General features: G+C 29.6%; 1 protein-coding gene across 1 annotated transcript in view; it reads right to left on the bottom strand.

The window, feature by feature from the left end:
* Nipped-A (Transcription-associated protein Nipped-A) overlaps positions 1–25,751 on the bottom strand; it is an 89,820-nt gene extending 64,069 nt beyond the window's left edge. Inside the window, exons 1-26 of the mRNA XM_014429166.3 lie at positions 25,272–25,751; positions 24,792–24,902; positions 24,518–24,706; positions 20,611–20,811; positions 20,354–20,520; positions 19,358–19,593; positions 19,046–19,250; positions 18,794–18,973; positions 16,971–17,077; positions 16,579–16,721; positions 13,380–13,583; positions 12,982–13,295; positions 12,578–12,717; positions 10,804–10,970; positions 10,354–10,499; positions 8,566–8,710; positions 8,337–8,488; positions 8,173–8,264; positions 7,989–8,093; positions 6,512–6,678; positions 6,234–6,431; positions 4,952–5,149; positions 4,668–4,866; positions 2,568–2,857; positions 551–734; positions 218–444 (exon numbers count right to left, since the gene is read on the bottom strand). Coding sequence (XP_014284652.1) covers positions 218–444; positions 551–734; positions 2,568–2,857; positions 4,668–4,866; positions 4,952–5,149; positions 6,234–6,431; positions 6,512–6,678; positions 7,989–8,093; positions 8,173–8,264; positions 8,337–8,488; positions 8,566–8,710; positions 10,354–10,499; positions 10,804–10,970; positions 12,578–12,717; positions 12,982–13,295; positions 13,380–13,583; positions 16,579–16,721; positions 16,971–17,077; positions 18,794–18,973; positions 19,046–19,250; positions 19,358–19,593; positions 20,354–20,520; positions 20,611–20,811; positions 24,518–24,706; positions 24,792–24,902; positions 25,272–25,415 — 4,611 coding nt within the window. The 5' untranslated portion in view covers positions 25,416–25,751. The remainder of the gene's footprint in view (positions 1–217; positions 445–550; positions 735–2,567; positions 2,858–4,667; positions 4,867–4,951; positions 5,150–6,233; positions 6,432–6,511; positions 6,679–7,988; positions 8,094–8,172; positions 8,265–8,336; positions 8,489–8,565; positions 8,711–10,353; positions 10,500–10,803; positions 10,971–12,577; positions 12,718–12,981; positions 13,296–13,379; positions 13,584–16,578; positions 16,722–16,970; positions 17,078–18,793; positions 18,974–19,045; positions 19,251–19,357; positions 19,594–20,353; positions 20,521–20,610; positions 20,812–24,517; positions 24,707–24,791; positions 24,903–25,271) is intronic.
* Positions 25,752–27,389: the final 1,638 nt, after the last annotated feature.

The following is a 27,389-nucleotide window of genomic DNA, read 5'->3' as shown; positions in this document are numbered from 1 at the left end:
ATATGCTTATCCTTTACATATAATAATATTTATAGGTAATTATATTTATTTATTTTCTTATATACTGGCTGGTAGTTTTGAAAAGTTCATTTTGAACCCCCTCTGCCGCCACAATAATTTTAATTTGTTTTAAACTCAAAAGAGTGATTATCCGCATGAAAAATACCATGCTATTGAGAGTCAACAACTTTCTAAAAAATAAAATAAAATATATTACCTTTATATGAGAAAGAAGGAAATTAATTGTTTGTGTTGGATAACATAGAAGAAACTTAAGAAGTGGATGTCTGAACGGAGAGCTAGCACCAATTTGAAGATTGCGTTCAGTTTGAAGAACTAATTGACTCAATGGCTCAATAAATCGAGAACCAGCAGCTGGTATTTGGTGGAAAATATTTATGATTGTTACAACTATTTTCTCTGCATCACCACTCTTAGTAATTCCTTAAAAAAGATAAATAAAATATATACATATATATAAGGCTATGGAAGTCAAGAAAAAAAAATAGTACATGAGAATAAGATCTGTAGAATATTGTTTATAACAGACCTTTTTGTTGGGTATGCATGGTTTCTAATAAATTTTGAAGGTGTTGCAACAGTTGCTCACACAATTTTTCATTGAAGCTTGTAGGAAATAATTGGACGAGATACGAGAGCCGTCGAGAACCAATCAAATTCAGATTACGATAGTCGCCAAGAGTTGATAACAATGGTCTCATTACTTCATGAACCTAAAAATACATAATATATTAGTTTATACTTAGGAAATTTAATTAATAGGCTTCACTAGATGATAAATGAAAACTCTATTTTTTGTTTATAATACATTTTAAATTTTTTTAAATTGTTTTAAGAATAAGTAGGCAATTTAATAATAAATGTAATAGAACTATTAGACTCTATATCAGGCTCTTAAAATTTTCTCATAAGTACATTATTGAAAGGAGTGAACACATTGAATAAATTGTTTAATATGTTCCATCTAATGTGTGACTTTTGCCAATCAACAACGGAGAGCTCAAAAACATTAAAATAAAAAGAAGGGTAAGAAAATGTCCATGGCTTACTTTTCCTAAACATCATTTTATTTTCACTTCAAAGAAACATCAATAAATCATTACTTTAAGAATTTATTCAAATTCCATACAACTGTAAGGGATCTGCCTTGCTATGCTTCTTTACCATTTCTTTGACATAGTTATTTGCACATATATATTTATATATCACAGAGTTTGAATACAGACTAATGTCCTCTATAAGTACCACACAACAGGTACAGCAAAAAAATCTAGTGTTAAATCATCAATGGTCTTTTCATGGTTTTAATAACAATATTTATATCCAACATATGAAAAAAGATTTAGTTGGAGAGAAACTTTCAACAACAAATAGGTTAAGTTAAAAAATTAATTCTAGATAAATATTTTTAGGTGACTATAATTTTTATTTAATATTACTCGGAAGGTACCCACCCCTTATCTTCCTAATGGCGGATCAACCCCCATTTTAAAAATTATACAACTGTTTATTTAATTTTACTACTCGTAGCCTATATGCTATAACTGTAATTTACATGTATTCTGTGCTTCGGATTGTATTATTTTTTGAATATGGTGTAATTATAAAAAAATTAATTTCAAGTCTTTATCCCACCATTTTAATTTTGACTTCAATTCAATAACAATGTTTTTAACATCACTTTTTCCTCTAAATTGCACTGTGCCCTTGTGATTTATTTATAGTCATAGCAAATGCCAATCTTATAGAAAATAGCATATGTTTCAGTACGAATGGCAAATCCAAGTTCCCTTGAGAGTCCAGTGTGATTCCAGCTTATATGTAAAATAAAATATTAAACAATGATCTAATGTAAAATAAACTATTACATGGTGATCACTAAAAACTTATTTATTTAATAGAAATCAGATCGCCAGTTCTAGTTCAAAACTATTATATTGGAATAATAGTCCATTCAATCTACAATTCATTAATATTTTTTGAGAATTTCGTTTTCCAGAGAGAAAAAGGTCCTATACCTGCTCCACATAAATTGGCTAATCTCATAAAGATTAGATAATTTCTCGAGCTTAATGTGACGCCAAGTTATTTAAAAATTTTCACTTTTGAGAATGATACTATCGTATCAAATATATAAATGATTGACTGTATTATTTCAAATTATTAAGAATATGGTACAGTCAAAAGAAAATAATAAATTGTTAAAAACCATTTATTTATCGATGTTTCGCCCCACTTTTTAGAGTTTCATCAGGGTTGTTCCAGTTGAGAGATTTTAAAATAGCTCGAAACACTGCTTCGAAATCTCCTAACTGGAACAGTCCTGATGGAGTTCTACAAAGTGTAAACTATTTTTTGTTTTCTTTTGACTACACCCCCATCTTCTTCATAAAAAGATCATATCTTTCAACTATTAAGAATTCAAACATATTTCTACATATACCGAAACTCTGACAGAAGGATACTCAAAATAATAAATTAAACTAAAATTTGTAATAAAAGTGTACTATCCTCTGATCATGTAAAGAAAACATTAATGTACTTACAACATTCATATCAATCTGAGTTCCCGAGACAAATGTTTTCATACATTGAAAGGCCGCTTCTTGAAGTTCCTGATTCGGTCTGTCTAAGGATTGATACAAGACGTTGAATATTTTTTCAGAACAACCGGGAATATAGTGACAAGCAGCAAGAGCTCTCATAGCTGCCTTTCTTAAGGGGACCAATGATCCGATGTTCTTATAACAAGGCATTTTCATGAGGGCTTGGTCCTGAGCCTCACATAATGATAATACTTCGTGGAAAAATACTTTGTGCTCCACAACTTTAAGATCTATAAAAACAAAAACAGCAATAAAATCTCACCATATATTAGTGCAGCATGCTACATTATTATTACTTTTTTTTTTGTTTAATTCACTAGTGTTGATTTTTTTCAACATTGATTAATAAGAAGTCTCAAAATTTAGAATAAAGCTGAGTAAATGCAATTTTCAAGGCAACTGAACTAATTTCCAGTATGTAATGTAATCAATTGCAAATAAAAACATTTAGGATTAGTTACAAACTGTCAGTTTGTAGTGTGTGTCAGACAGCTGTCAGTAGGAGAACAACAGAACAGAAGTTTATCTCTAAAGAGTCCTCATCCAATCTTTTCTTTAAACAACACCTATTCCTTCTTTATTGAATAACCAAACCTCTACATCTTTGTAATCAAATAAATAGGCAGGTATTGATTGACAATATAAACAGTAGTAAAGCCAATATACCAATGTAATTTCATTCTACTATCTGAAAATTTGTAAACGCTCGCCAGATAAAAATCTCACTATATGAACCATGTATTTATTCTTAGGGGACATATGTCCCAGAATAAAGTTATTTTTTCATTTCAGAGTTGCCGACCTAGCTTAATAAATTAAATAAAAATCATTTGGCCCTCATTGGCTTATTTTAAAACTGTTTATGGTTCACTATTATTCAAATTAAAACCTAGTCAAAAAAAGTAACTACCATTGAAGTGGCTTACTTTGCACCTTAAGATATAATATTGCTCCACTAAAGCAATGAGTACACACTTCCCAGCAACTTTAAACATTAAAGTGCTTTCCACTGGTTAACTATTCTTACAAACAAGTCGAATTAGATTACTGCAAGGCATGAAAAGTTCACATCATTGTCCTTTATAGAAGTTATCAGAAATTGAAAATACCACATAAAATAATCTTATGGCTTCAAATAAAACTGGTGCCATTTTTTTAATTACTTACACGTTTGCCCCATTCAACCCTACAACTTATTGCTTTGAATCTGTACTGAACAATGAAGTTCGTGAAATTGAAATGTCGTTTACAGTTAATTAATCAAAATCTTACAGAATTCTCACAGACAGTTTAAACCAATTTTATGGAAAATTTAACCAAAGATTGTCACTTCACTAGATGATACACTTATTTTTTTCTTAGTAATTACATTTAAAAAAACTTGAATTTTCAACTTGAAAATTCAAAGGAAGTGGTGAAATGGAAAATCATTAAAAAGACTCACCAAGAAGAAATCGTCTCAACAAATATGAACTTCAATTGGAATACGAACAATCAATATTTTATAACATTTATCAAAATTTGATATTTCATAATCTAATGTTCAATTGATATTTATGTTAAATCATTTAAATTTTGAGTTGTTTTTTGTTTATACAAGAAATTGCATTTCTGATATAAATAAATTATGTTTTCTCCTATATTTCAAATATTCCTGGAAAGAATCAGTAATAAAAAAAAAAAGCTAAACTTTTAAATTAAAAATGTTTAAAAAAAATTGTTCGTTATGTAGGTATGTTATTTATGAAGTAATAAAAACTGATGTAGTTCTGTTTTCAATAATTTAAATAAACCTAATTTTGATATAACTCATAACCTAGTATATACTGAAGATTGATTAAATGAACTAATAACTAATATAACCATCAAAATAAAAACATAACAATATACACTGAAAAAATGTATTCAGACGTATTAAAAAATTATTTAACACAAAATTGAATAATTCATAAATAATGAAGAGCAATAAATAAACCTAAATTTTTAAATGTGATGTAGGATAAAAATATATTTAAAAAAACAAAATGAAAGATCTGATACCTATAGTAAAAAGTCGTGGAGTAAGAGTGGTACAAAATGTGTTTCCCTCCATCAATCCTATCTGTGCATTGGCAGCTTGATGCCGCAGAAGATGCTTTTTCGGAGGAATCATATCTGCCAACACATCTTTGTGCGGTTCCATTACTTCTACGACACTCTTGTTTTGAACCTCAGCGAATACGCGGAGCAGGTGCATTGACTAACAGAAAATTTTATATTCTATTTAAGTATATAATTTTAAAGAAATGATTAAATTTTTTAATAAAGAATATTGTTAAAATAACCTGTTCTCGAATAAGATCTGTCGGGCTCGTTACTTGTCGAATCAATTCGAACGAAACGTCACTTAGAGCTTTTGCTTGAATGTTTTGAAGTTCAAGATCACAATCAAATTCCATTGGGGATGCTGGGAGAATGGGAGCACACATTCTTATCAGTGCCTCCAGGTTGGATTTTGCTTGATCAATAGCACCACTTGACACCTGCATTGTTAAAGATAAATATTACAGATATTTTTCCTATAGATTATTATATTTTATTTTTTCATAATGGATTCTATCTAATAATTAATTACTCAAAAGTGTGAAAATTAAGAGGAAAGTTCTCGATCATTGGTATATACTTATCAATTATGATATATGCTTTGGAGCTAGTCTCCAAAGTGCTTTTCTTTTTATATAATATTCTTAATGAGGTGTAAATAGTTAACCATGGATAAACAAGTGGAGAAGATAGTCGGGGTGTGCCGTCAGCAAAAAAAAAACAAAATTATTTATTCCTGATTTTCAGGTCTTCATCAGGGCTATAAAACAAAGAGAGATAACAACCATCATTCAGAGAAACATAAAAATAAAAATAAATAATAGACTAACAAATTTGGAAATTTACATAACAATGAATTGATAACAATATAAGATGAAATATAATATTATATAGGTAAGAAGATATGTATAAGATGAGCCATGTAAGTAGTGTATAAAAACTGACAAAATATGATACAATGGTTAAGTAACTTATATATAAATAACAATGTGAATATACATATATATATGTTATATGATACTATGGGCAAGAAAGTTATATTGATGAGTAAAATTAAAAAAACGTTTTAGTTATATAGATGAGCAGAAAATTTAGTTAAATTAAGAATAGAGCATATGTAAACAATATTTTAAAATATTATTTTAATCAAATATATTTAATAAATGAATCTAATCAATATATTATTTAAATGGAACACACCATATATATTTAATAAAAAAATATATTGTTATTAATCTACTACTGTCTAATTCCATGGTTATTCATCAACTATTTTATATTTTCAATTCATTATTATATATATCCAAATTTGTTAGTCTATTATTTCTTTTTATTTTTATGTTTCTCTGAATGATGGTTGTTATCTCTTTTTGTTTTATAGCCCTGATGAAGACCTGAAAATAAGGTCGAAACGTTGGCATAAATAAACAATATATATACTAATAAATAGATATAAAAAAACTAATAAATATATATAAAAAAGCAATGAATATTAAAAATATATAAAAAAAAAAAATTATATACCTCTCCAGTTAGATCCATCATCACAAATAGTTGTGCTTTGACAAATACGTACATATGTAAATACACCCAGCGCATTGACATTGATTCATAAAGATACATTATAGCCAAACAGCCTCCCAATTTAGTATACCATGCTCGATCATAACATAAGGAGCACATTCGTTCAGCGACATATTCCATTATAGGGAGTCGACAAGCCTAAAAAATCAAATTAATTTTGTGCATAGGTGTAATCAAAATAGTTTAGTGAAAAGTATGACATGAGATAAATAACTAACAGTATCTTTAGAACCGAGAATTGTTTCTGCTGTTTTTAAAACAAATCCTAGCATCATTTTAGCTGGTTTACATAATTCTTTTTCTTCATGGCCCATCACAATAGCGAGGGCATCAACGATAACTAAAGGATCCAAACAGTTCTGTTCTTGGGATGATGTAAATGCACCTGTAAAATGTACATGAGTAAGCAGCCTCTTGATTTTGATTTTTATTATTACTTTAATTAATAATTTTATAACCAAACATTAATAGTTCAATGAATCATTAATATATTTTTTATGCAAACATTTTCTTATTACAGTGAAACTCCTCAGAAGTCTAGAGTAATAAGAACTATTATTAGGGTCCATTGCTAGGTATATTTGTGAATAAGGATTTTTTAACAAAAAAAATATTAATGATAAGAAGTAATACATTTTTTTAACAATAACTGAACCATTCACTGCTTTGCTTGAATATTAACACATTCAAAACAAGTTTTTTTTTTGTATTTGAGATAATCTATAGAGTGTACTGTAGACTGAAGTTAATTGGTAACAACTCTAATAGCTTTCAGAAAGTCTGTAGGATGATCTCAGTGAAGAAATGTTTACAAAAAATTTTAAAATATAATAAAATTTTCAAATCTTTTTAAACAAAATATTGATATTTAGATAAAATAATATCGGAATATTGTTGCTTATCTTTTATAATAATATTAAACACAATGTTAAATATTGAAATTAATATTAAATTATTAATTTAACAACAATTTTAAATATCGAAATGAATATGAAATTATCAAAACAAAATATCGAGATTTCCTTTTGAAATTTTTCTTAACATTTTCTATTTCTTTAAACAAAATATCGATATTTCAATTAAATATCAGAATATTGTTGGTTATCTTCGATATTGATATTAACGACAATGTAAATATCAAAAAAAATATATTAATATTTAATTTTAAAATTTTCTAGTCTCATAAACAAAATATCAATATTTCGATAAAATAATGCTGCAGTTTATGGCACTATATTTGGAAGACTTCCAACTCTAAATAAAATCAAAACTTTTTTGCCAGATTTGTCACTATTCAAGCAAAGCAGCAAATTGTGTTAAAATTGTAAAATTTTACAAGTGCTATGTTGATAGATAACAAAAATAAGAGGATATATACATATATAGTCTATATGTTTTGTAATTAAAAATAGAAATTAATTGAATTTGGTTTTATTCAGTTTAAACCTTTCCACAATCATTCATACAAAAAAAAATATCCTGCATCCTTTAAAAATAATTTAATCATTTTTATTTATTCAAGGATTTATACTTTATGGGGGTTAAATGTACATAATTTTCCACACTACTGATTGGGACATCATAGAACTTTTTTCAGTTGAGACTGCGGAAAAGGAATTTCACTGGATAACTCGTTAAGAATACAAGATTTTTTTTTATATAGAAGTAAATATAATTAAATTAACATATTTATACCTGACTGTTGGGCAATAGCTATGATAGTGTAATGCCGGACAACTGCTTCGAATATCGGCTGAACTTCTTCGTTGATATCTTTGACAATCAAAGCATAAAACATACCTGCAACCAATTTTGATTATATTATCAATGTTCAAAATTTAAAAAAAAACAACACAGAAATAACAATTTAGAAATTTACCAGTCAGTGCATTGACTTGAGCTTGTCTAGCTTGGGAATCAGGGCATTTATATGGTTGGACTTGGGCAACGTTATCTGGTATTGTTTTTAATCTAAAAAAAATAATCGAAAATCATAGTGATTTGTAAAAAAGTCAAAATGAAAATAAATCAAGCCATACTTACCCAGGATAGTTCAAAAACTTCAATAATATAGCTCTATCGTCATCAAGCTTCATCGAGGCCAATATGTAATCTTTAATAACACCCCATGCCATTCTTCGATAATAAATTTCTGCATTTCCAGGTTTTAATATAGAAACAGCTGTTTCTATAATCTGCAATAGATCAACAAATTGATAAAATTAAATTTACCTATAACTGAAAAACGATAGAAAGTGAGCCTTGAATTTACTTTAACGACTGGGTGATACACTCGCTTGAAATGTTCAGGGAACGGTATAACAACACATGGTCCAGGGGTATCAGTGGTACAATATTCAAGTTTCTGTGGCTCGATCATCATTTTACGATTTCCTCCTCCGAATTTGCCTAAAACTCTGCAAATAGTTATAAATTACAATATATACTGTAATATCCTCTTTTTTAATCAATAGTTGATATTTATATATAAGTGATTTTAGTTATATTTTTATTTTAAGTATATTGCTTCAGTATTGTTTATTTGTTATTTTAAATCAAAAAGCAAGCTAACCAGTTTTCATTGTCTAAAATAAATACGCTGTTTCAAAACAAGGAAGAGGGCGGTGCGGGTCCTTCTGAAATGTTTGTTGAGTTGAGATAGATAGGGATTTTTCAACTTTTGTTGTTTCTATATAATAATTATAGAAAAAGAATAATCAAAGAAGAAACAGAAGAACATAACAATTATCTATAAACTATTTACATCATAAATCATAGCAAGTAAAGCAGAGCAATTGTACTACAATCGATTATTTTTGGATCGACCAGTGAATATTGAAGATAGAACAGAGAAAATGGGTACTCTTGATTTTGCTGGCTTGGGGAGAAGACGTCCGTTCTGCTAGAAACGGGAAGGACTGGAAGCCATTGTTAGGAGTTAGACATAGTGCCGTAGACAAGAGGATGTCAATAGTCATATATCATCAAAGGAAGATTGTGTAATTGGTTAGTTTTGTTTCTAACTAAAATTTATTGTATTTGTAGAATAGCTATTAATTAAGTTTAAGTGTTATTATTAGTAAAGTTTCGTCTGTTTCTGATTGCCAGGAAACCCTCCCTGAGAAAAGAGTCTTTTATGTTATAAAATTTAAATAAAATTCCATTATACGTTAAATATTAAAGTTTTTAATTTGAACCCAAGCTATCTTTTATATAGAAAATTAGTTAAAACTATTAAAATTCTTTTTATTTTATTTTAAATAATTTTTGATTATTACAATACATTGATATAAATGATTGATCATATTTTTCTGAATATGAAGGAGATGGTTGGGAGTGAAATCAAAAATTAACAATTTAATAACAATCCTCCTCAGAGAATTTCCCTCCTAAAGAGGCAGTGAGTAGCATTATAAATATTGGATCAGTACATTCTATAGCTATTTTTGGAAAAGTATAATGACTTTTATTTCACTCTGCCTTCTCTGGATCTCTCTTCCTTCCTAAACCTATTATTCCTTTTGTAAGGACCTACAGCTAGTTCCCATAAGATTTACAATCTCCTTCGCAACTCCTGGCTAGTTCCCGGCAGAGTAAAGTTTCCTTCCTCCAAAGACCTACAGCTAGTTACCATAGGACTTGCCTTTCCTTCACAACTGCTGGGCTCATTCCCTACAGGGTGGTTTTCATCCTTCGAGGATTTATGGCTAGTTCCCGAAAGACTCATCCTGTCAATTTATCTCCTAACCAGTTATCTAGCCTTAAAGAACACATATTGTCAAGGCCTTGTGGTACAGAGAACCTTACATCTTCAATTGGAGTTTAATTGGACATAACCACCTTAACAAAGGTATTTTATATGAATTTTTAATTCACATTTAAATAAAAGGTTTAAAATAGGTTTTTGTTATTATTTTTATTGCTGCAATGCTACCAATTTGTAGATAAACCTGAAGACAGAGGAGTACTCCAAAGAATTGGTTAAGTTAATACATTTGAAATAAAAGAGAATATGGAAAATACAAAAATCAGTAAATATTTATACTAAATTATGTCATACCTGAAGGCTACATGAGCAACTTGATCAGAAGGGTTCCTTAAGGATCTCCAAAGAGCCTGCATAAGATCTGCTCGAACTGGTTGTATATGTTCATACAAGAAATCTGGCTGTAAATTATCTACACACAGCTCTAAGGTTCTGAGTCCCTACACAAAAAAAAAGAAAATAGAAAACCAAAGAATTTGAAATAAACAAGATTTAGAGAAAACACTTTTTTTGGCTAATGCGCAGTGTACCAAATTTGGTGCGAAGGCACAGGATGCCAGAATTTTTTCTGGAAACCGCATATTGAAAATTCATCTAGGTGGTAAGGAAAATAAAAATATGAGTATAAAGCGTTATCTCTACTAATACTGATTGAATTTCAATTTTTTTTTTTTTTCTTATTATGCTATTACCTTGATAGAAAATAAATGCATAGTTTATCATAAAAGGTATATTTAATAATACCTGAGATATAAGAGTATGAGAGCCATTTAACGCAGATACCAAAGGATCCATCAACATAGGTAAATAGGGCAGAAGAGAACTAAGCCTAACAGGAACTGTCAGACAGAGTTCCACAAATAAATCTTTCATAAGTTGTTTGTGTAGACCAGATTGCAGGCTGTTCAGACCTGTAGGTAAAAAACAAATACAAAAGATTAATAAAATTATAGAATTCTAGGTAAAAATTAATAAATTGCACACATCCATCACATAAATGATACAGAAATATTGAATACTATATTTAATATAAAAATAAAAATAAAATAATTTGATTTTTTAAAGATAAAATAACAAATAATCCAATCCATCTTAGAGGATGGAATATTACTGTATGTCTCCTCAAACTTATAATTAGGTTGTTAGTGGAATTGTCTTTGCATAATGACAATTTGTATAGTAGACAGGTGCCTTCGACCCCCAAACAGTTTTGATCTGAATTTAAAGTGAAATAATACTAATACGAAGATAGAATTAGCTGTTAATAACTCTAAAACCAAAATAGTCAACCAATGGACTGTGCAGGAATCTGGGAAGCAGATCAATATCGGGAATCAAAAAAACAAAATAGCATAAAACACTCATCAGACCAGTGCTTACGGAAGGGTCAGAAACATGAGATCTCCTTAGAGAGAGTATAACATGTACATCGACCAATATACTCGGTATAAGTGAATATTTTAAAGGTGGAATAAGTAGGGCTATCCTAGGGTAAAGAGGATGACATCATTCTTCACAAGAGTTGGTGAGGACGATTAGGCCCCAGTTCCCACCACTTGGGAATTACCTCAAGGGTAGGTACTGAGACCAATCATGTTCATAGTATTCAAAGCATCAGTGGTCTCTATGCAGCATCCGGAAGCATTGGTAGCAGCCTATGCACATGATAATGGAATTTATTTCTACAGCATTGGCCATAATGGCCCCTCTATCTAGTCCAGGAAGCACCAGCCACAATCATAGATGCCCTTATGAAGAACAACATATGGCTGAACCCGGCAATGACTCCATTGTCTTTTCCTTCCAGCAGGGGAAGAAAAGCAATCCCTCGAATCTCTTTTTGGAGGAAGACTAAGACAGAAGCAACTCCACCCTCTACCTTTTTGTCCAGTAAAATTAGAGAAAGGCCCAATCTCAGCAAGCAGAAGTCCCATAGGCTATCACCTACTCACATCTACTCTAGCTGTCTCTTTGGCTCAAGCTCCAGATTTATTTCATTATATATTCGTCCAACACTGCTCTATGGTGCACCTTTACTGTAGCAACTCTACAAGATCATACTTTACCGACTTCAGAGCTTCCATAACTCCATATTACGTCAGATTGTCAGAGGCACCACACTGCAGAGGTCTAGGAACAGTGCTATCCATGAAGGACTCCAGCTTCCCTCTAAACTGGAGTTCATAGGCCAATGGCACATCAAATTGATGGGGTGAAGCTGTATACTGAAGAAACTATCTAACTTATAACACCTTTCTGGCAATAAAAGGACAATCTTCATTTTCTTGTATATGTACATATTTATATCCTATATATGTATTGTACAAGCTTAGTCAATAAAAAGGGGTGGGTGAGAGGAAAAAAGGTAGGTTGAAAAAAAGGTAAAAAGGAGGAGAGAGTGGGTTTTACACAGTTTTCCAATTTTAGCCACTTTCATTCTAACCAGCTCAACTTACCAACTACAAACCATTATACAGATAGTAAAACATTTAAAAATGTATATACATTATAACATTACCTTGAAGTAGATTCGGCAGAAGTGGAAGGAATTCCTGGTAGAGAAGATCATGATTTCCTCCGCCTATTGAACGAAACAAAGTTCGCAGAAGCAGGAAATAATTATAAGGTTCTTTGGCAGTCATTGCCAATTCCATGGATCTATGAAAATACAAAATTGATTGGAATGGGAAAATTCTCAAAATTAACCTTACTACATAACAAAGTTGAAAAATAAATTAAAATTGTAAGAACCATAATTTCTCCAGCCTCAGAAATGAATAAGTCGTAAAAAATATAATTAAAAACAAGGTTACTGAGTTAAAAAACAAACTGCTAAATATTAGAAACTTTTCTTGATACCAATCATCAATTATATAATTAATATTATTTTACGCAGAAAATAACAAATGAATATTTTAATACCTATTAACAATTTGGTGCAAATGAGGACGGAGCATGTGCTCGTTCTCAGCTGCAAATAATGACACGCTTCCAAAAACTAGTTTGAACAACTTCAAATAGAGGTTACTCCTTTCCATATTTCCATTACCCATTTCTTCCATTCTTCCAAGAAGATATTCAACTAAAACAGTTGCAAATATAGGGGAAGTACCAGGGTTTGACAGAAAGGAATTTCCTACGATCTGCAGAGCAAAGTTTGTCGCAATCCTCTCTACCATATATTCAATTGTAGTAGAAAATATTTCACGGAATGTTTGAGCATCCATAACAGAAAACTGAAAAGTAAAAAATGGAACACAAAAGTAGAGATACTCAAATAATATCACAATAACTGTTTAATTATAATAATCATAATTTACCACTCCACAAAAATGTTCTAAGACTTCTTTTTCTTCTTTTGTTCTAACAGTTTGCTGGGGCACTGCTCGTTGTCCAGCAGCACTGACGCTTAGTGTAGTAGTTGGTGCCATACTGAGGGTGTATATATCCAGCGCCTGTAGTGCCCACTTTACTAATCTTATAAATACCTGAGTTTCCTTCCATTTCAGCTGCAATTTCAATGTCTGCAGGATATAATATAGGAAAAATAAAATAAAAATAAAATCAATCTATGAGGAAGGTAAACTGAAAAAATTAAACAATAAAAACTAAAATAAGGTAAATAAATAAAGTAACTCAAAATGAAAACGGACAGCTTGAGATTACAACAGACTTCTATAGTGGCATAGGATTAGTATTGATTTTTTTAAAATTTAATTTTGAAGAGATTAGTATACAATAAACAATTCAAAATAAGCTAATCAAAGTTTTTAGAAAACCCAAAAGAATCGAAATGACAATATAAAGCAATGGTGCCAGTGCTGATAGTCATTCATCAAAACTAGCAAATTTATAGCATCGAATATTGAGAACACTAATGCACCACACTAATAAAGCCAAAAATCTCAAAATTATTGCCTTAAATTAAACCTATACTATTTTACTTCTACAAAATTATCCTAAAATTTATGAATAGTATTTTATCTAGAAAAGAAAACAAATAGCAAAAAATGATACAATAACAACAGATTTGGTAAATGTACTTTAAACTATATGGTACCATATCTGTTCAATTGTTTACTATAAGAACTAAGAAATGTATCAATCACAAAGAAAACAAAAAAAAGAAATATTTGACTGACTACTTTCTTACTTCTAGGATTCTCAACAACTGATTTTGATTCCCCCAATGACCATATCTGTCAGTAGTCTTGCTTAATGATTCATTATATTATGATTAAAATTAACTATGCTTATATGAGTTCAATTATATATATTACTTGTTTAGATATACTTAGAAACTTATTTTTATCATTTTGTTCTATAATATCCTTTAGCTGATCTTTAGTTTTAATTTTTTTTTCTTTTTGTATTGTTTATATCAGATATCATGTTATATATTATTGTATGTAATATGATATATACTTTATTCTATTGCATTTTATTTTAATTTTCAACCAAGTTCACTCCATACTTATTACCAATTCACTAGCTTATAATTATTAATTCACTAATTGTAAATTTATATCATTATTATTCAATTCATAAGTTCTTTCAATTAATTTTATTATTATTATTTTTTTCTTTATTTTATTTTCATTTAAGTATTTGGTTTAATAAGTTATTAGTTTTATCGGTAGAGATTAATTCATATTGTACTGTTCTTGTTTATAAATTGTAGCAGCATTAGGACACTGTGCCCTAATAATCAAAAGTGTAACTAGTAAGTTTCAGTATATCATTCCTATATGTTATTTTATCTATTATGATAGAGGTCGTCATCGGTCGGACTATATTGGTTGTACTTTTCTAAATAAATAATAATAATAATTATAATAATGGTACATCTATTATAACTATTGTACAAAACAAGACTTATGATTTACAGAAATTATGGAAAATTATCTGAAGACAGCATCGCTTTTCACAAAAAGTATAGTAAGGTTTTGAGTGGTGGCCAAAATGGGACACACTGAGTCAAAAATATGGTGGTTTAATTCTATTTAAATGTAAAATTAATAAAAAAAATTTAAGATTTCAGAGGAAAATAATTTAAAATTGAAAATGAGGAGAAGATGGAGTACTAAAAATAATATTGTCAAAATGGGAGAGAGAATTATTTATCCTTCAAATTACTAAACAACGTGGAGGTGCTGGGGGTGGGCAAAGGGCAGGTTAATGCAACTGTGTTCATGTAAAACTTTAGCAGCAACTAAATCCTTTGAGCTATTCGAACACAGAAAGCACGCATTTGATCATTAAAGGGTTCCTTAACTAAAATTTGACTAACAGGTTTCCATTGCCTTCTGTCCAGGTCTGCCCTTCTCTCCAGCACTCAAGTAGGATCCTAGTAAATTAAAGAATAAATAGCATTTCTTTTTTAATGCCATTAGGACAATATTATTTTTGATAAACGATTTTCCATCATGCCCTAATTATTATTTATTAACTAAATTAGTTTCCTTGGAGACCTAAAGTTTTTAATTTAATTAACTAATAAATAGCAACCCTTTTTAAACACCCTGCATAAACCTTGTCAGTCATTAAATATTCCTTTGTAACAGCAGTTATTATAGAATTGGTTTAGTACTTAAGAAAAGAAAATTTATAATGTTTAGTTGTTACATTATTATTACATCTAGTAATAACAAAATGATTACATGAATAATTCACAAGATTAAATAATTTATGCCACGATTCCAAAGGCTCAAACTGTACACATATATTTTCCATTTTTTTGTCCTAACCATAAATAACATGTTATGGGAGAGTGAAGACAAGTATGAATATTTACATTAATAGATTTGAGAGCATAGAGAAGACTCCTCTGGGACACAACAAAGGAGATATATAAAAACCACTATTGATGGCACATCAGCATAAAACAAAACAACAGTATGGGAGGGAGAGGGAGAGAAGTGAGTGTGATAAGAAAAAGAGAAACCTAGTGTGGCAGTACTAAATTACTGATGAAAATAATATGACTAAACAGGACGAGGCAGCCAATGACAAATGAAAGCTGGTTTATTTAAAGAAAAAATGTTTCAAAGGATCAAAATTGATCATGATCTTCACAAGAAGTAGAAACCATGAATGACTTGAAAAAACCGAAGTTCTGCCTCCAAATATGCACCCACTGATATAAACAGTAGCTCTTGACAGTAATCAACTGACAGCTGTAAATTAACTTCTTTTCATAACTGAAAATAGCTACATTGATCACAGAGGCAGAATATTTACTGAGTGTAGAATCTTGAATCATTCACATAATTGGCAATGGTAGAAAACTGTCAACTATATTCAAACAGTTTAAGAAAAAGTTTGAAATTTGAAAAAATAAATAAATAAAATTAAATAAAAGAAAAAAAAAAAATAATAAACACAAATTTTAGGTCTAAATATAGAGCAAATATAAATAAATAAAAATATGTAGAAACTTATAACTAAAAATAAATATAAAACAAATAACAAACAAAAACGTTTTCTTCCTCTTAGAATTTATACTAGTAAATATGTCACCTTAAAGCGCCACGTTATAGTCTTTACTCCACAAACTAAGGTTTTAACTAGTCCCCTACAGTCGCTAACCGTGTAAGCATTGGCTTGTGATGTTGGGAAACCAAATTTACATTTGGTGGGCTCTTTTTCTTCCACTTTTGTATCTAAAAGTTCAAAAGATTTATAATATAGTATAGTATATTATAATATATCAATTATATATATATAGTATATTAAATAGTACAGTAGTACATAATATATTAATAATATACATATACTATATATTATAATACATAGTATATTATATAGTATTTATAGAAGTATTTATAATAGATTTCCCAAGACATTTTTTTTTTAAAAAGGGTAATAAGTGTCTTCTATTATTCAAAATTTGATTGAAATATAAATATTACCAAGTTCAGGTTCTTCCTTCTTCACTTGTATAAGAGACGACACTCCAGAAGTTGGAACTGTTGCAGTAACAGCTTGCACAACTTGCTTCTGAACTTCAGTTTGCTTACTAATAAAATTGTGTTAATATTATCATAAGTTACAAAACGATTTTAATTAAATTATTTCAATAGCTTAATATTTATAAACAGTATCATCTGACATGGACAGGGTGAGAAAAGACTATAGTTTGTTTCCTACAACAAGAAAAATCAGGTAGGTGCAGGGAAATTGGGGCATATTTCACCTTTTTAGGTGCTAAAAGCTGTGGAGTCCCGTCAAAGAAATAATACCATCCAAATCATAGTTCATGTTCTCTTGTTTATCTGATTTATCTAGTATTGCGCAACATACTACACATTGATTCCTCTGCAATACTGGTTCTCATTTCTAAGACATTACTAAGAGAAGTATAGAGGATGTTCATTAACAATCCTTACTTTTTTTTTTCCAGAGCAGTTGGAAAGGTTTACACATAAGAGAAGAATAAAAACAGAGATAGAAGGTCAGAAACTACTTTGACTTCCGTCAAGAGTTTTAAATATAAGGATTCTATAATTCAGTAGGTTTAGCTTTAAAGGAATAAAGATTTCTTTCTTGAGGTCTAAATCATTAGAATCCAACATAAGAAGGTAATCAGCAAATGTGTGAATACAACAACAGAAGGGCTGAGCTTAAAACTTAGCATTCTCCCTTTAGCTCTACTCAGTGGGAGATGGAGAACAAATACCAATTAAAAAAATGCTTGGACTGCATTCCTTATCCACAGAATGGTCAAATGTTTTTAGGAGGTGTGGCAGTGTGTTGTTATATATATTCGCTTAGGTTTTTGTAGAGAATACGTAAGTTGGTATTTATATTTCTGGCCTTGGAAAAACTATGTGTAGGCATGTAGGTGCCCTCTGAAGTTTCTATTGGACTTTTTATTTCTGCACGATTTGTGTTGTTTACAGAACAAAAGTTGTTCGTGGAACAACCACATCAAAGCAAATGATTGCATGCTTATTTGGCATTACCAGTCACATGGAGACAGTACTGTTATAAAGATAAATAATGATCAATTCTGAATGGTACATGAAAGTACAAGAAATTTGTTTGCAAAATTTCTTAAGTAAAATTTTAAAAAAGCACAAGAAGAGGCAAATCATTCTTCATCATGATAATGTGAGCTCTCAAAAAAAGGAATTTTTGATTGGCCAAACATCAAATGATGATTCATCCACCGTACAGCCCTGATTAAACACCCAATGAATTTTTTTTATTCTTACACATAAAATAAATTAGTGTCAATGATTTTCGATACCCCAAGAAGCAGTTCATGCGTTCAAAACGCATGTTTTGGAGCTACCTCAATCAGAGTGGAAAAAGTGCTTCAAAAATTGGTTCAAATTTATGCAACAGTTTATTGACCTATGTGGAGAATATTTTGATAAACAATAAAACTAATTTCGATCATAAATATTAGTTTTCCCATTATTAGGTCAGAAATATAAATAGCAACCCTTGTATTTGTTTAAAAAAATATCTTTTGAGTAATGTAAAATTACAATTAATGGTTTTGGGCTGATAAGTAAACTCATTAGTTTATACGTAGGCCCAACGTCTCTAGCATCTAAGTAGAGATGAAAACAGGAAGAAAGTTATTTTGAATATTATCATAGATGTGAGTAGGGCCAGATTTGATAAGTATCTTATAATTTACTATTTTTTTAAACTGAACAGTTGATAAATTTATAAAAGCATCCGAGTTAAGAGAAAAAGTTTATAAAATAAAAATAAAAAACACCTTTTAGCAATTAAAACTGGTAGTTGTAGTTTCGCAATAGTTTTAAACTTAACAACAAACACTTCCAGCATTCTCATGAGAAGATCTTGTCCTGTCTGTGCTTGTGATGGATCTTTTTCACTTTGCTGCTTAATACACTCGACAAGATTAAGCAGTAACTTACAAGATATTGTTTGTATCCTAGAATTGAAAAGTATTAGTCAATCTTTAATGAAAATTAAACCAATATATTCATACAAAATAATATCATACGTGGTTGGTAATGTCTCATCATGGACATTTTTTGAGAACAAATGCACAGCTTTGACGAGATCAGACATGGGTAACTGCTGCCTAACATGATGTACCAAATCAGCAAGTGTGCTATATGCTAACGGCCTTAAAGATTCGTGCGTGGTCCATCCTCTTCCAAGGAGTACTTCTTCATCGAAAAGCCTCTCCATATATGGTACAAATACTGCAAATAATACATTAAATTTTTTAATACAAAACAAAATTTATCATTTTCATCCTTATAATATTCAAAAATTAAATTGTTAAATAAACAACTAAAATATCTCTTACTTAGCTTCAGTTTAGTTGCTAGAATGTGCCGAGCAGCAATCAAGAGTTCTTTTCGTAAGTGAGTCACTTCCATAGGACAAAGAGCCAACATTCCCAACATACCCTCAACCATTTGTTGAGAATACTTACCCACCACTTCTTCGTAAATACGGATAATATATGCCAAAAGTGAAAGCGTTTTGATCTGAGCCCCCATAAAATCAACGAAAACTTCCTTGTTGAAAGCTGGATTCATTCTAAAATTAAGAAGTTTTTATAACAATAAAAAAAAAAAAAAAAAATTTAAAAATTCATACATGAAAGGAAGATGGTCTTGGTACAGTAAAAAAAAAAAAACTCAAAAAAGAAGAATAAAAAGATAACTAAGTAAGAAAATAGATTAAATGAAATGAAATTTAACTAAGGTATGGCAAATTATGATTTAAAATATGTGAAAATTTATATAAAATGTAAAATTTAATAAGAATTAGAAAAAGGTTTTAGGCAGTTAATGAAAACGAAAATAACAAATAAAAAAAGACTAAAAGGGGAATACAAATAAAAATCATTTCCTTCATTCTAGATTTTTATTATTATTTTCCTTTTTCTCTCTTTTAGTGTGTACTGTATGTTTATATTTATTTTTTAATCTATGTTTTATTTGTTATTATTTCCATTTTCATCAGCTGTCTAAAACCTTTTTCTAATTCTTGTTAAACTTTACATTTCATTGTTCATTTTTATATAAGTTTTCACATATTTTAAATCATAATTAGTTCAATTTTATTCTATATTATCTATTTTCTTACTTAGTTATCTTATTTTAGCTTGTTTTTTGTATCTTTTTTTGTCCCTGAAACATTGGCTCACATTAAATAATTTTATCATAATTTCAATTTTTCTTTGATGTAATATATAAAAGAGAGATGGTCCCTTTTATATGTTACACACTATGGATCAACTATCTTCTACAATACTATGTATTAGAAAAGGACTTTCTCAATAATTTTATATTACCTATGTTGTTTTAGTGGTTGCAATGTGATGGTTTTAATGATTATTGGTATGTAATCATCAACTTCTTGACGAACATTTTCTTTATACAATTCATACATCAATACTACAATAATTGGGAGTTCCTGAAGGACTTTTAGAGAATAAATCCCTTTAGGGACAAGATTATACTAAAAAAAAAAAAAAAAATATGTTTAACAATAACATAATTTAACGATATTGCGATGTACATCTATTACAGAAACATAATTATTTTTTACCGTCTTTTTAGTAATGGTATTGTCAGGATTTTTCTTAATACATTGAATAGGAGTCATTGTGTATGTTTCCGTTAGAAGAGCTTCAACATTAATCTCACTGAGATCTTTCACCCTTATTGGACTTCTAGGTTCAAAAATCTTATTCATATGATCTGGGAGATCTTTGTATATTGATCTAACAAACTGCAAAAAGTGTTGAATCTGAAATAAAAAAATAAGTACATTATTTAAGCAGAATGTAATATATTTACTGATGAAGAAATCATTAACCAAAAGAAGGGAGGGTAGCGTGAGTCACTCTATTCCGGTCTAGAAAGAAAAAATAATAAAGGGTTGCTTATCCACTTATGAAATAATTCATACATTACAGGTCAGTTCATTTGATGTTTGAAGTAGTTAAAAAAAAAAAAAAATTGTCAACATTTTTATTGTATATGGTTTCCTAATGGTGGCAATTTTTAATACAAACCATACACTAATTTTACTTTTATATAGAATAAATACTATGGAAAAGTAATGCGATGATGCAAAGTTTTGAATTCGGGTTTTCAACAGAAATACATGTTTTAAGGTTCTCTGAGTCCAAAAACCTACTTTCACAAAATGGTCTGTCCCTGTGTGTGGTCCACTTAACTCAAAAAATGTAGGATTAAACTGAAATAACATATTTAAGACGGGCATATGCCTGTAATGTAACAGCAACATTTTCGATAAAATCCACAGACCGGAAGTGCCATTTTATAAGATCAATTTTTCACATTTTTTTTAACTTTCTCGAAAACAATTTTGATTGAACTCACCATGAAAATGTAGAATGAAATGGTTTTTAATATTATCTAGGTCTGATCCTCATTGAAACAGTCTGACAGGGCTCAAAAGACGAATTAAAAAAAAAAATATAAAGTACCTTCAATTTTGTTTATAAGAAATAATATACCATCTCCCATTGTTAGCAATAGTAAACAATAGATAAATAAAACATATTAAAAAATCTTATGAATAAATAAAGTAGAAAAAATGAAAAATAGAAATATTCGATTCTATCAGGAAAAACCGAGTCCGCCTGATCTTTCCCTATTGCATTATAGCTTCATTCTTTTGCTGATTCTTTGCAAAATTTATATATTATATAAAATTATATATCATAACAACAGAAAATCAAATTTTTTTTTCAAAACAAGCTATAACTTCAACATGGGCCCACCAATCTACACAAAATTAGGGGATATTTTTTTGGTGATAAGTAAAAGTTGTGTGTTACAATACACTGCACCAGATTTTTGTAATTTGCAGAAATGTGCAGCAGACATGCTTGAAATTACTAAGACTGCAATATCATAGGCCGTTCGAATATACTGTATTGTGTTCAGTACATTCTGGCCTACAAATTAAAAACCTTTTTACCAACCTACTATGTTTTTTTTAAATGTATTATATGTAGCTTAAATTATCAAATGAGAACGAACAAAACTCTATTTTCTTAGGATAATGTCTTAATAGGGGTATTCATGATCTTTAATTTAACATGTTAAAGCGTGTAAATGGAAAAACTTATGTTAAATGGAGAAATATTTCCTTCTTTTATCATGTTAAAACGATATAAAATTTAACATTTTTGAGAGTCTGTTAAATGGAGAATGACCTCACGCAACAGACCAGCTGAGGTCTACACCATTTTGTTTGTTGTCGTGTTAGGTTAATTGCTCATAGTTTGTGTTTTGATTGTAAAAGTATTGTTTTAGACATTTTTAAACAAGACAATCAGCAGCCAAGCATTCACATAAAACAAGTTGCTCTGAAAATCTGCCAGGAGCTCTTATGCATTTAACATTTAACATGACTTTAAACAGGGCTGCTCAAAATCCTATACTTATAACATTAAACATGGTAAAACATTTTACATATAACACAATGTCATGAATACCTTAAGGAACAATATCTCAATTTCAATTTTTTATTTTTTTTCAAACTTACAAACATGTTAGTATTCAATTATAACAAAAAATATCTATATAGTCTCACACTGTTTGTTTTCTTATAACTCCTACATTTTGGTGATTCCAATTGCAGGATTTCTTTCAAGAACTGTTTCGAGCCTTTCTGTCTTTCTGGATTCAGTTCAAATTTCTTTATACATAATTTAATTCCTCGTTTGAGACAGGTTTGTTTATCAATTATAACAAAAAATATCCATATAGTCTCACATTGATTATTTTATAATGTTGGTATATTTATTTTATATGCCTATTAGTGGGAAGGTAATCTTTTTATTGATTTATAATAATTACTAGAAGATTAAATTCCTGGACTGTTCCAAACATTGCAACCAGCACGTCCACCAGTGTGGTGGCAACAAGCAGCATTATGGCCACTTGAAAATATTGTAAATGTGTAGATTTAGGCCTGTATCACATACCATTGGTGTGCCCCATTACCAACTAATATAGCACAATAAAACCCTGGCGGATACCAATTGGAATCAAATTCGAAAAATCAATCACCACATTCATGTTTTAAAATGAAACCCAGCTTCAGAGAAAAAGAAAATCTCAACACACAGCTTACTTAACTACCACACTATAATTTTAAATAGAGGCTTTAAAAAAAAAAAAAGTGACAAAAAACTTCCAATATATTCAACACAAGTCTCTATGGCATCAAACTCAAGTAAATATTTCCACTTTCAGATCTAAGGAGAATAGAAATTTTTAATTAAAAAAAATTGCTTTATTTTTAATAATTTATTATATTTAGCTAGTATAAGCCAAAGATAACTTTTATTTAAACAAGAAGAAAGCTTTTTATTTAAACATATTCAAAAGCATATATTAACGAATCAACTTAATTGTTATAAAGTAGTTTATTTATTTTCAAGAAATGTATTTTTCATTTAAAATACCTAAAAATTGTCAAATAACTCTTTAGTGCCCTTCTTTAGGATGTGTAAATGAAGTAATTTTTTTTCCTATAATTAAGAATGTTCTAGCTGAATTTCTAAGTTGGAATTTACACTAGAGTTTGATGCCAAAGCTATTTTTTTTATCTAATTTTCAAATTATTGTCTATTCCACAACAGTGATGTAGGAGCTGGAAAATAAGAAAAAAATAAATTTTTTGGTAGACATAATTTTGAAATGGGTATGCCGATCACCAATGGTAAGCATGTTTACTCATATGTTAAAAAAAAAATACATAGGCTGAGAATAATTCATTCTTCAAGAAAATTAACTAAATTGTATATAGTACACTCTTGAAACATATAGTTCATAAAAAAAAAAAAAAATTATAAAAGTAAAAAGGTTTAAGATTTGTAAGAGAGAATGCACACTAACATAATGCAGTTTATTTGAAAGGCCTAGGACAATCTACAAGTGTTGAGTAATTTAGAAAACCACACTTTGAACTCAATAAATAGTAGGCGATCTGACACAAATATGACTGCTATTTGGAAACAGAATATAATAGCAATTATTTTTAAACTACCCTTTTGTTTTTAACTACAAAAACAAAAAGGAATATACACCAACATAGCATCTTTTCTGATATGATCAAGCTACTATAGTTGGAACACTTTGAAATGATTTGAACCAAAGTATTTCATAATAATTAAAATTCTTGAAGAAATTTCAAATCATGAAGAAAAGAGGTCAAGGTAATCATAAAAAGTATTATTAAACTTGAACAAGTTTAAATAGCATATAATATGACTTGAAAATGCCTTTTACTTAAAGGAGACTCATAGATTACAAGGGATGAGGCAAAAAGGAATAGCATGAAAATAATTCAATAACTAATTTATTTAAAAGTAGAATGTGTAATTTAATAAAATAATAATTAAGTAAATACTTTTAATTTTAATATTGATTATAACTAATCTAACTGTTGGTAATAATAATAAATGAATTACCTCACTATTAAAAGCCGGACGATAATGCTTATGCAACTCTATTATTATCCTTAAGCATACTAAAACCGTTTGTTCATTTTCTCTTTCTAACAACTTTAAAGTAACAGTAAGTAGCTGTTCTACATACGGTTTTAAATACTTGTTTGTAGGAATTCTATAAATCATTTCCAAAATCAGCTTTCGGACTTGCTGAAAACATAAAAATTATCAAGTTTAATTAACATAATTCAAAATTAATAATAAATAAACATTTAGTCAAAATTGTAGTACTCACATTTGCACTATACTCAGATACAAAATAAGGTTCTCCTTCTTGAAGGATTTTGATAAATGACTTTAGGGCATGATCAAGGAATGCTGGATATTGAGGTGACGTCAATATTACCTAAGTAAAATTATTTGATATAATTACTAGATTTACATGTAATATAAACAAGGTTTATTATGATAATAATGATTTAACAAATTTAGGGCTCAAAGCTTATAAATGAATTCATCAAAACAATTAAAGTAAACCATAACACATTGAAAAAGATTTTACTTCTTCAGTTTGAATTTTTTTCTTTTCTTTCTTTGTTCTCAGAATTAGGAATTTATTAGAGGTACAAAAGTGCTCAAGGTAGATTAGTTTCTTCATAAAAATTGCAAGCAAGGCAAACTGATGAAATATTGTTAATAGCAAGATCAAGCTTCAAATTATTAATAAAATAAATATGGAGACTCTTGATATTATACTTTACACATGTATCTTTACCTCAAAATTCTCGGTGAGTTCTTGAGCAGCTTGCAATTTACTTTCATCTTTGGCATTTCTATCTCCAAGCATAGTCACATAAGAATGGTAAGTATTAAGCTGCGTTTGTGGATCCATAGATCCACCAGGGACTGGCGAAGACATGTTTTTGAGTATTACAAGCACATAAAATGCTAAAATTTATGGATGACAAGGCAAGATATGGTCAATACACGACGAATTTAATATTTAAGAATCATATCACGTTTTCATCAGTGGACAATTGATGAAAAATAAATCATTTCATAGTGTAAATAGAATTAACAAAAACATATTGGTGAATACGGATGACTGGAAACGAAAGAACCATAGTAAGGAATGCAAGTAATGAGAAACGAAGTGTTAAATCAATTTCAAAATTGCTAAAGGATTAATATTTAACAGGACAAATTTAATCCTTCCCGGTCTATAAACATGGAGGTTTTAAAAAGTAAATAAATCTTCACAACAGCATGTGTGCTCAAAGAGGTTAGAAAAATATTATTCATAGAGGTCAGACCAAAACGAACGACTCCTCTAACAATTCGGGAAAAAAAAAACTTGGACTATAAAATGTACTATAAACTGAAAATTACTTCCACTTTTAAGGTATTTTTCTACCTATAAAATACTGTCTTTTAGCTCATTTGATTCAAGGGAGGCCTCTGGAGGTGAACGGTCCAGAAATGTATTTATGTTAATTGAATATGCTTTAAATCTCAAAGACTTACAGATTACAAAACGGAAACCAATTTGGAGCCCCTCCATTTTCCAGATTAGGTAGGAAGGCGCTCTTGTGGACTTTTACCCTTAGGTCTTTGCTTGTCTTGAGGCCAAGTTTCAACTAGCGTTTCCGTGTTCACCAAAGCTTCTTGTCCATCTTCAGTTATAGAATCAGTTCTTTTATTATACACTTCCAGATTAGTATTCTTGTTGTTGGCATCGGTACCTCCTCCTCTTATCAGTAGCAGGTTTATTGGTAGTGGACTGTTGTATCAGGTAGATTTCACCTCTTGGTGAAAGATGTCTTAATTAAACATTGACTTTCTTCCATCTTTCTTTCTAATGGAAGCTTAATTTATATTTACTTCTAAGAGCTCCGCTTCTTAGCATTTACTGTTGCTTACAACGGGAACTAGCCGTAGATCCATGCAGGAAGGAAAATTTACTCTGCAGGGAACTAGCCTGCAGTCGTGAAGTGGATTGTAAGACCAACGGGAACTAGCCGTAGGTCCTTACGTAAAAAATGAAAGATATCTAGAAGAGACAGAGTGAAATAAAAGTCCAATATACGTTTCTATAAACAGCACTAGAATCTACAGAAGGAAAATCCGCACTTCAGTTTATCAAGTTACATCTCTGGGCTATTAGACGCCATCGAGAAATGCTAAGTGTAAGACGTTTGCTTTTAGTGGATCAGAAGATTATGCTGTTATATAATACCTTTATGTATATTTAAATATATTATGATATAATGTTGATGCCGTTTTTCGATTTCAGGGGCTTTTTAAATATTGCTCTATCTCATATTCCCTCCTTGTGTAACATTAAAATATAATATAAAATATATTATTAACGTCGGCGTTTCCCTGATGACAGTAATAGTTCACGTGTTAGGTGGTAGGTTGTGCTATGCCGGCCCATAGTGGATTTTACACTATAGACCAGCAGTTATTGGTTTCGCAACAAAGTAAACTAAATTAGAAAAAGATAAATAACTAGAATGCACACTTTGTTTGATATCTAATTATAAATTTTATTCTTTTGCTTTTTTTTTAGTATTTTGAGAAAGTGGTGCATTTGCTTGCGACAATAGTTACGCCCATAACTACAGAGCATACATCTACAGTCCTATGAGGAAGCCCCTTAAATCCTGAGGACTTAACTAAGGACAAAGACGGCAGATGGGTTGTCGCCTTTGGTTATTGGCTCAAAGAGACACACACAGAATTTGCTACGTAGAGTGGCCAGCACGAATGCAAAGACCTGTGAGAGACATAGCTTGTAAGAATAATTTAAAGTGAATCAGAAAACTCCTTAATTAGTCGTCATCCATCAAAACAATGCATTTACAAATATAATAATATATTAAATATTCAT

The sequence above is a fragment of the Halyomorpha halys genome, unplaced genomic scaffold (genome assembly GCF_000696795.3).
Source record: "Halyomorpha halys isolate HHAL.00 unplaced genomic scaffold, Hhal_1.1 Scaffold770.1, whole genome shotgun sequence".
NCBI lineage: Eukaryota > Metazoa > Arthropoda > Insecta > Hemiptera > Pentatomidae > Halyomorpha > Halyomorpha halys.
This window is presented reverse-complemented; position numbering and strand designations above follow the sequence as displayed.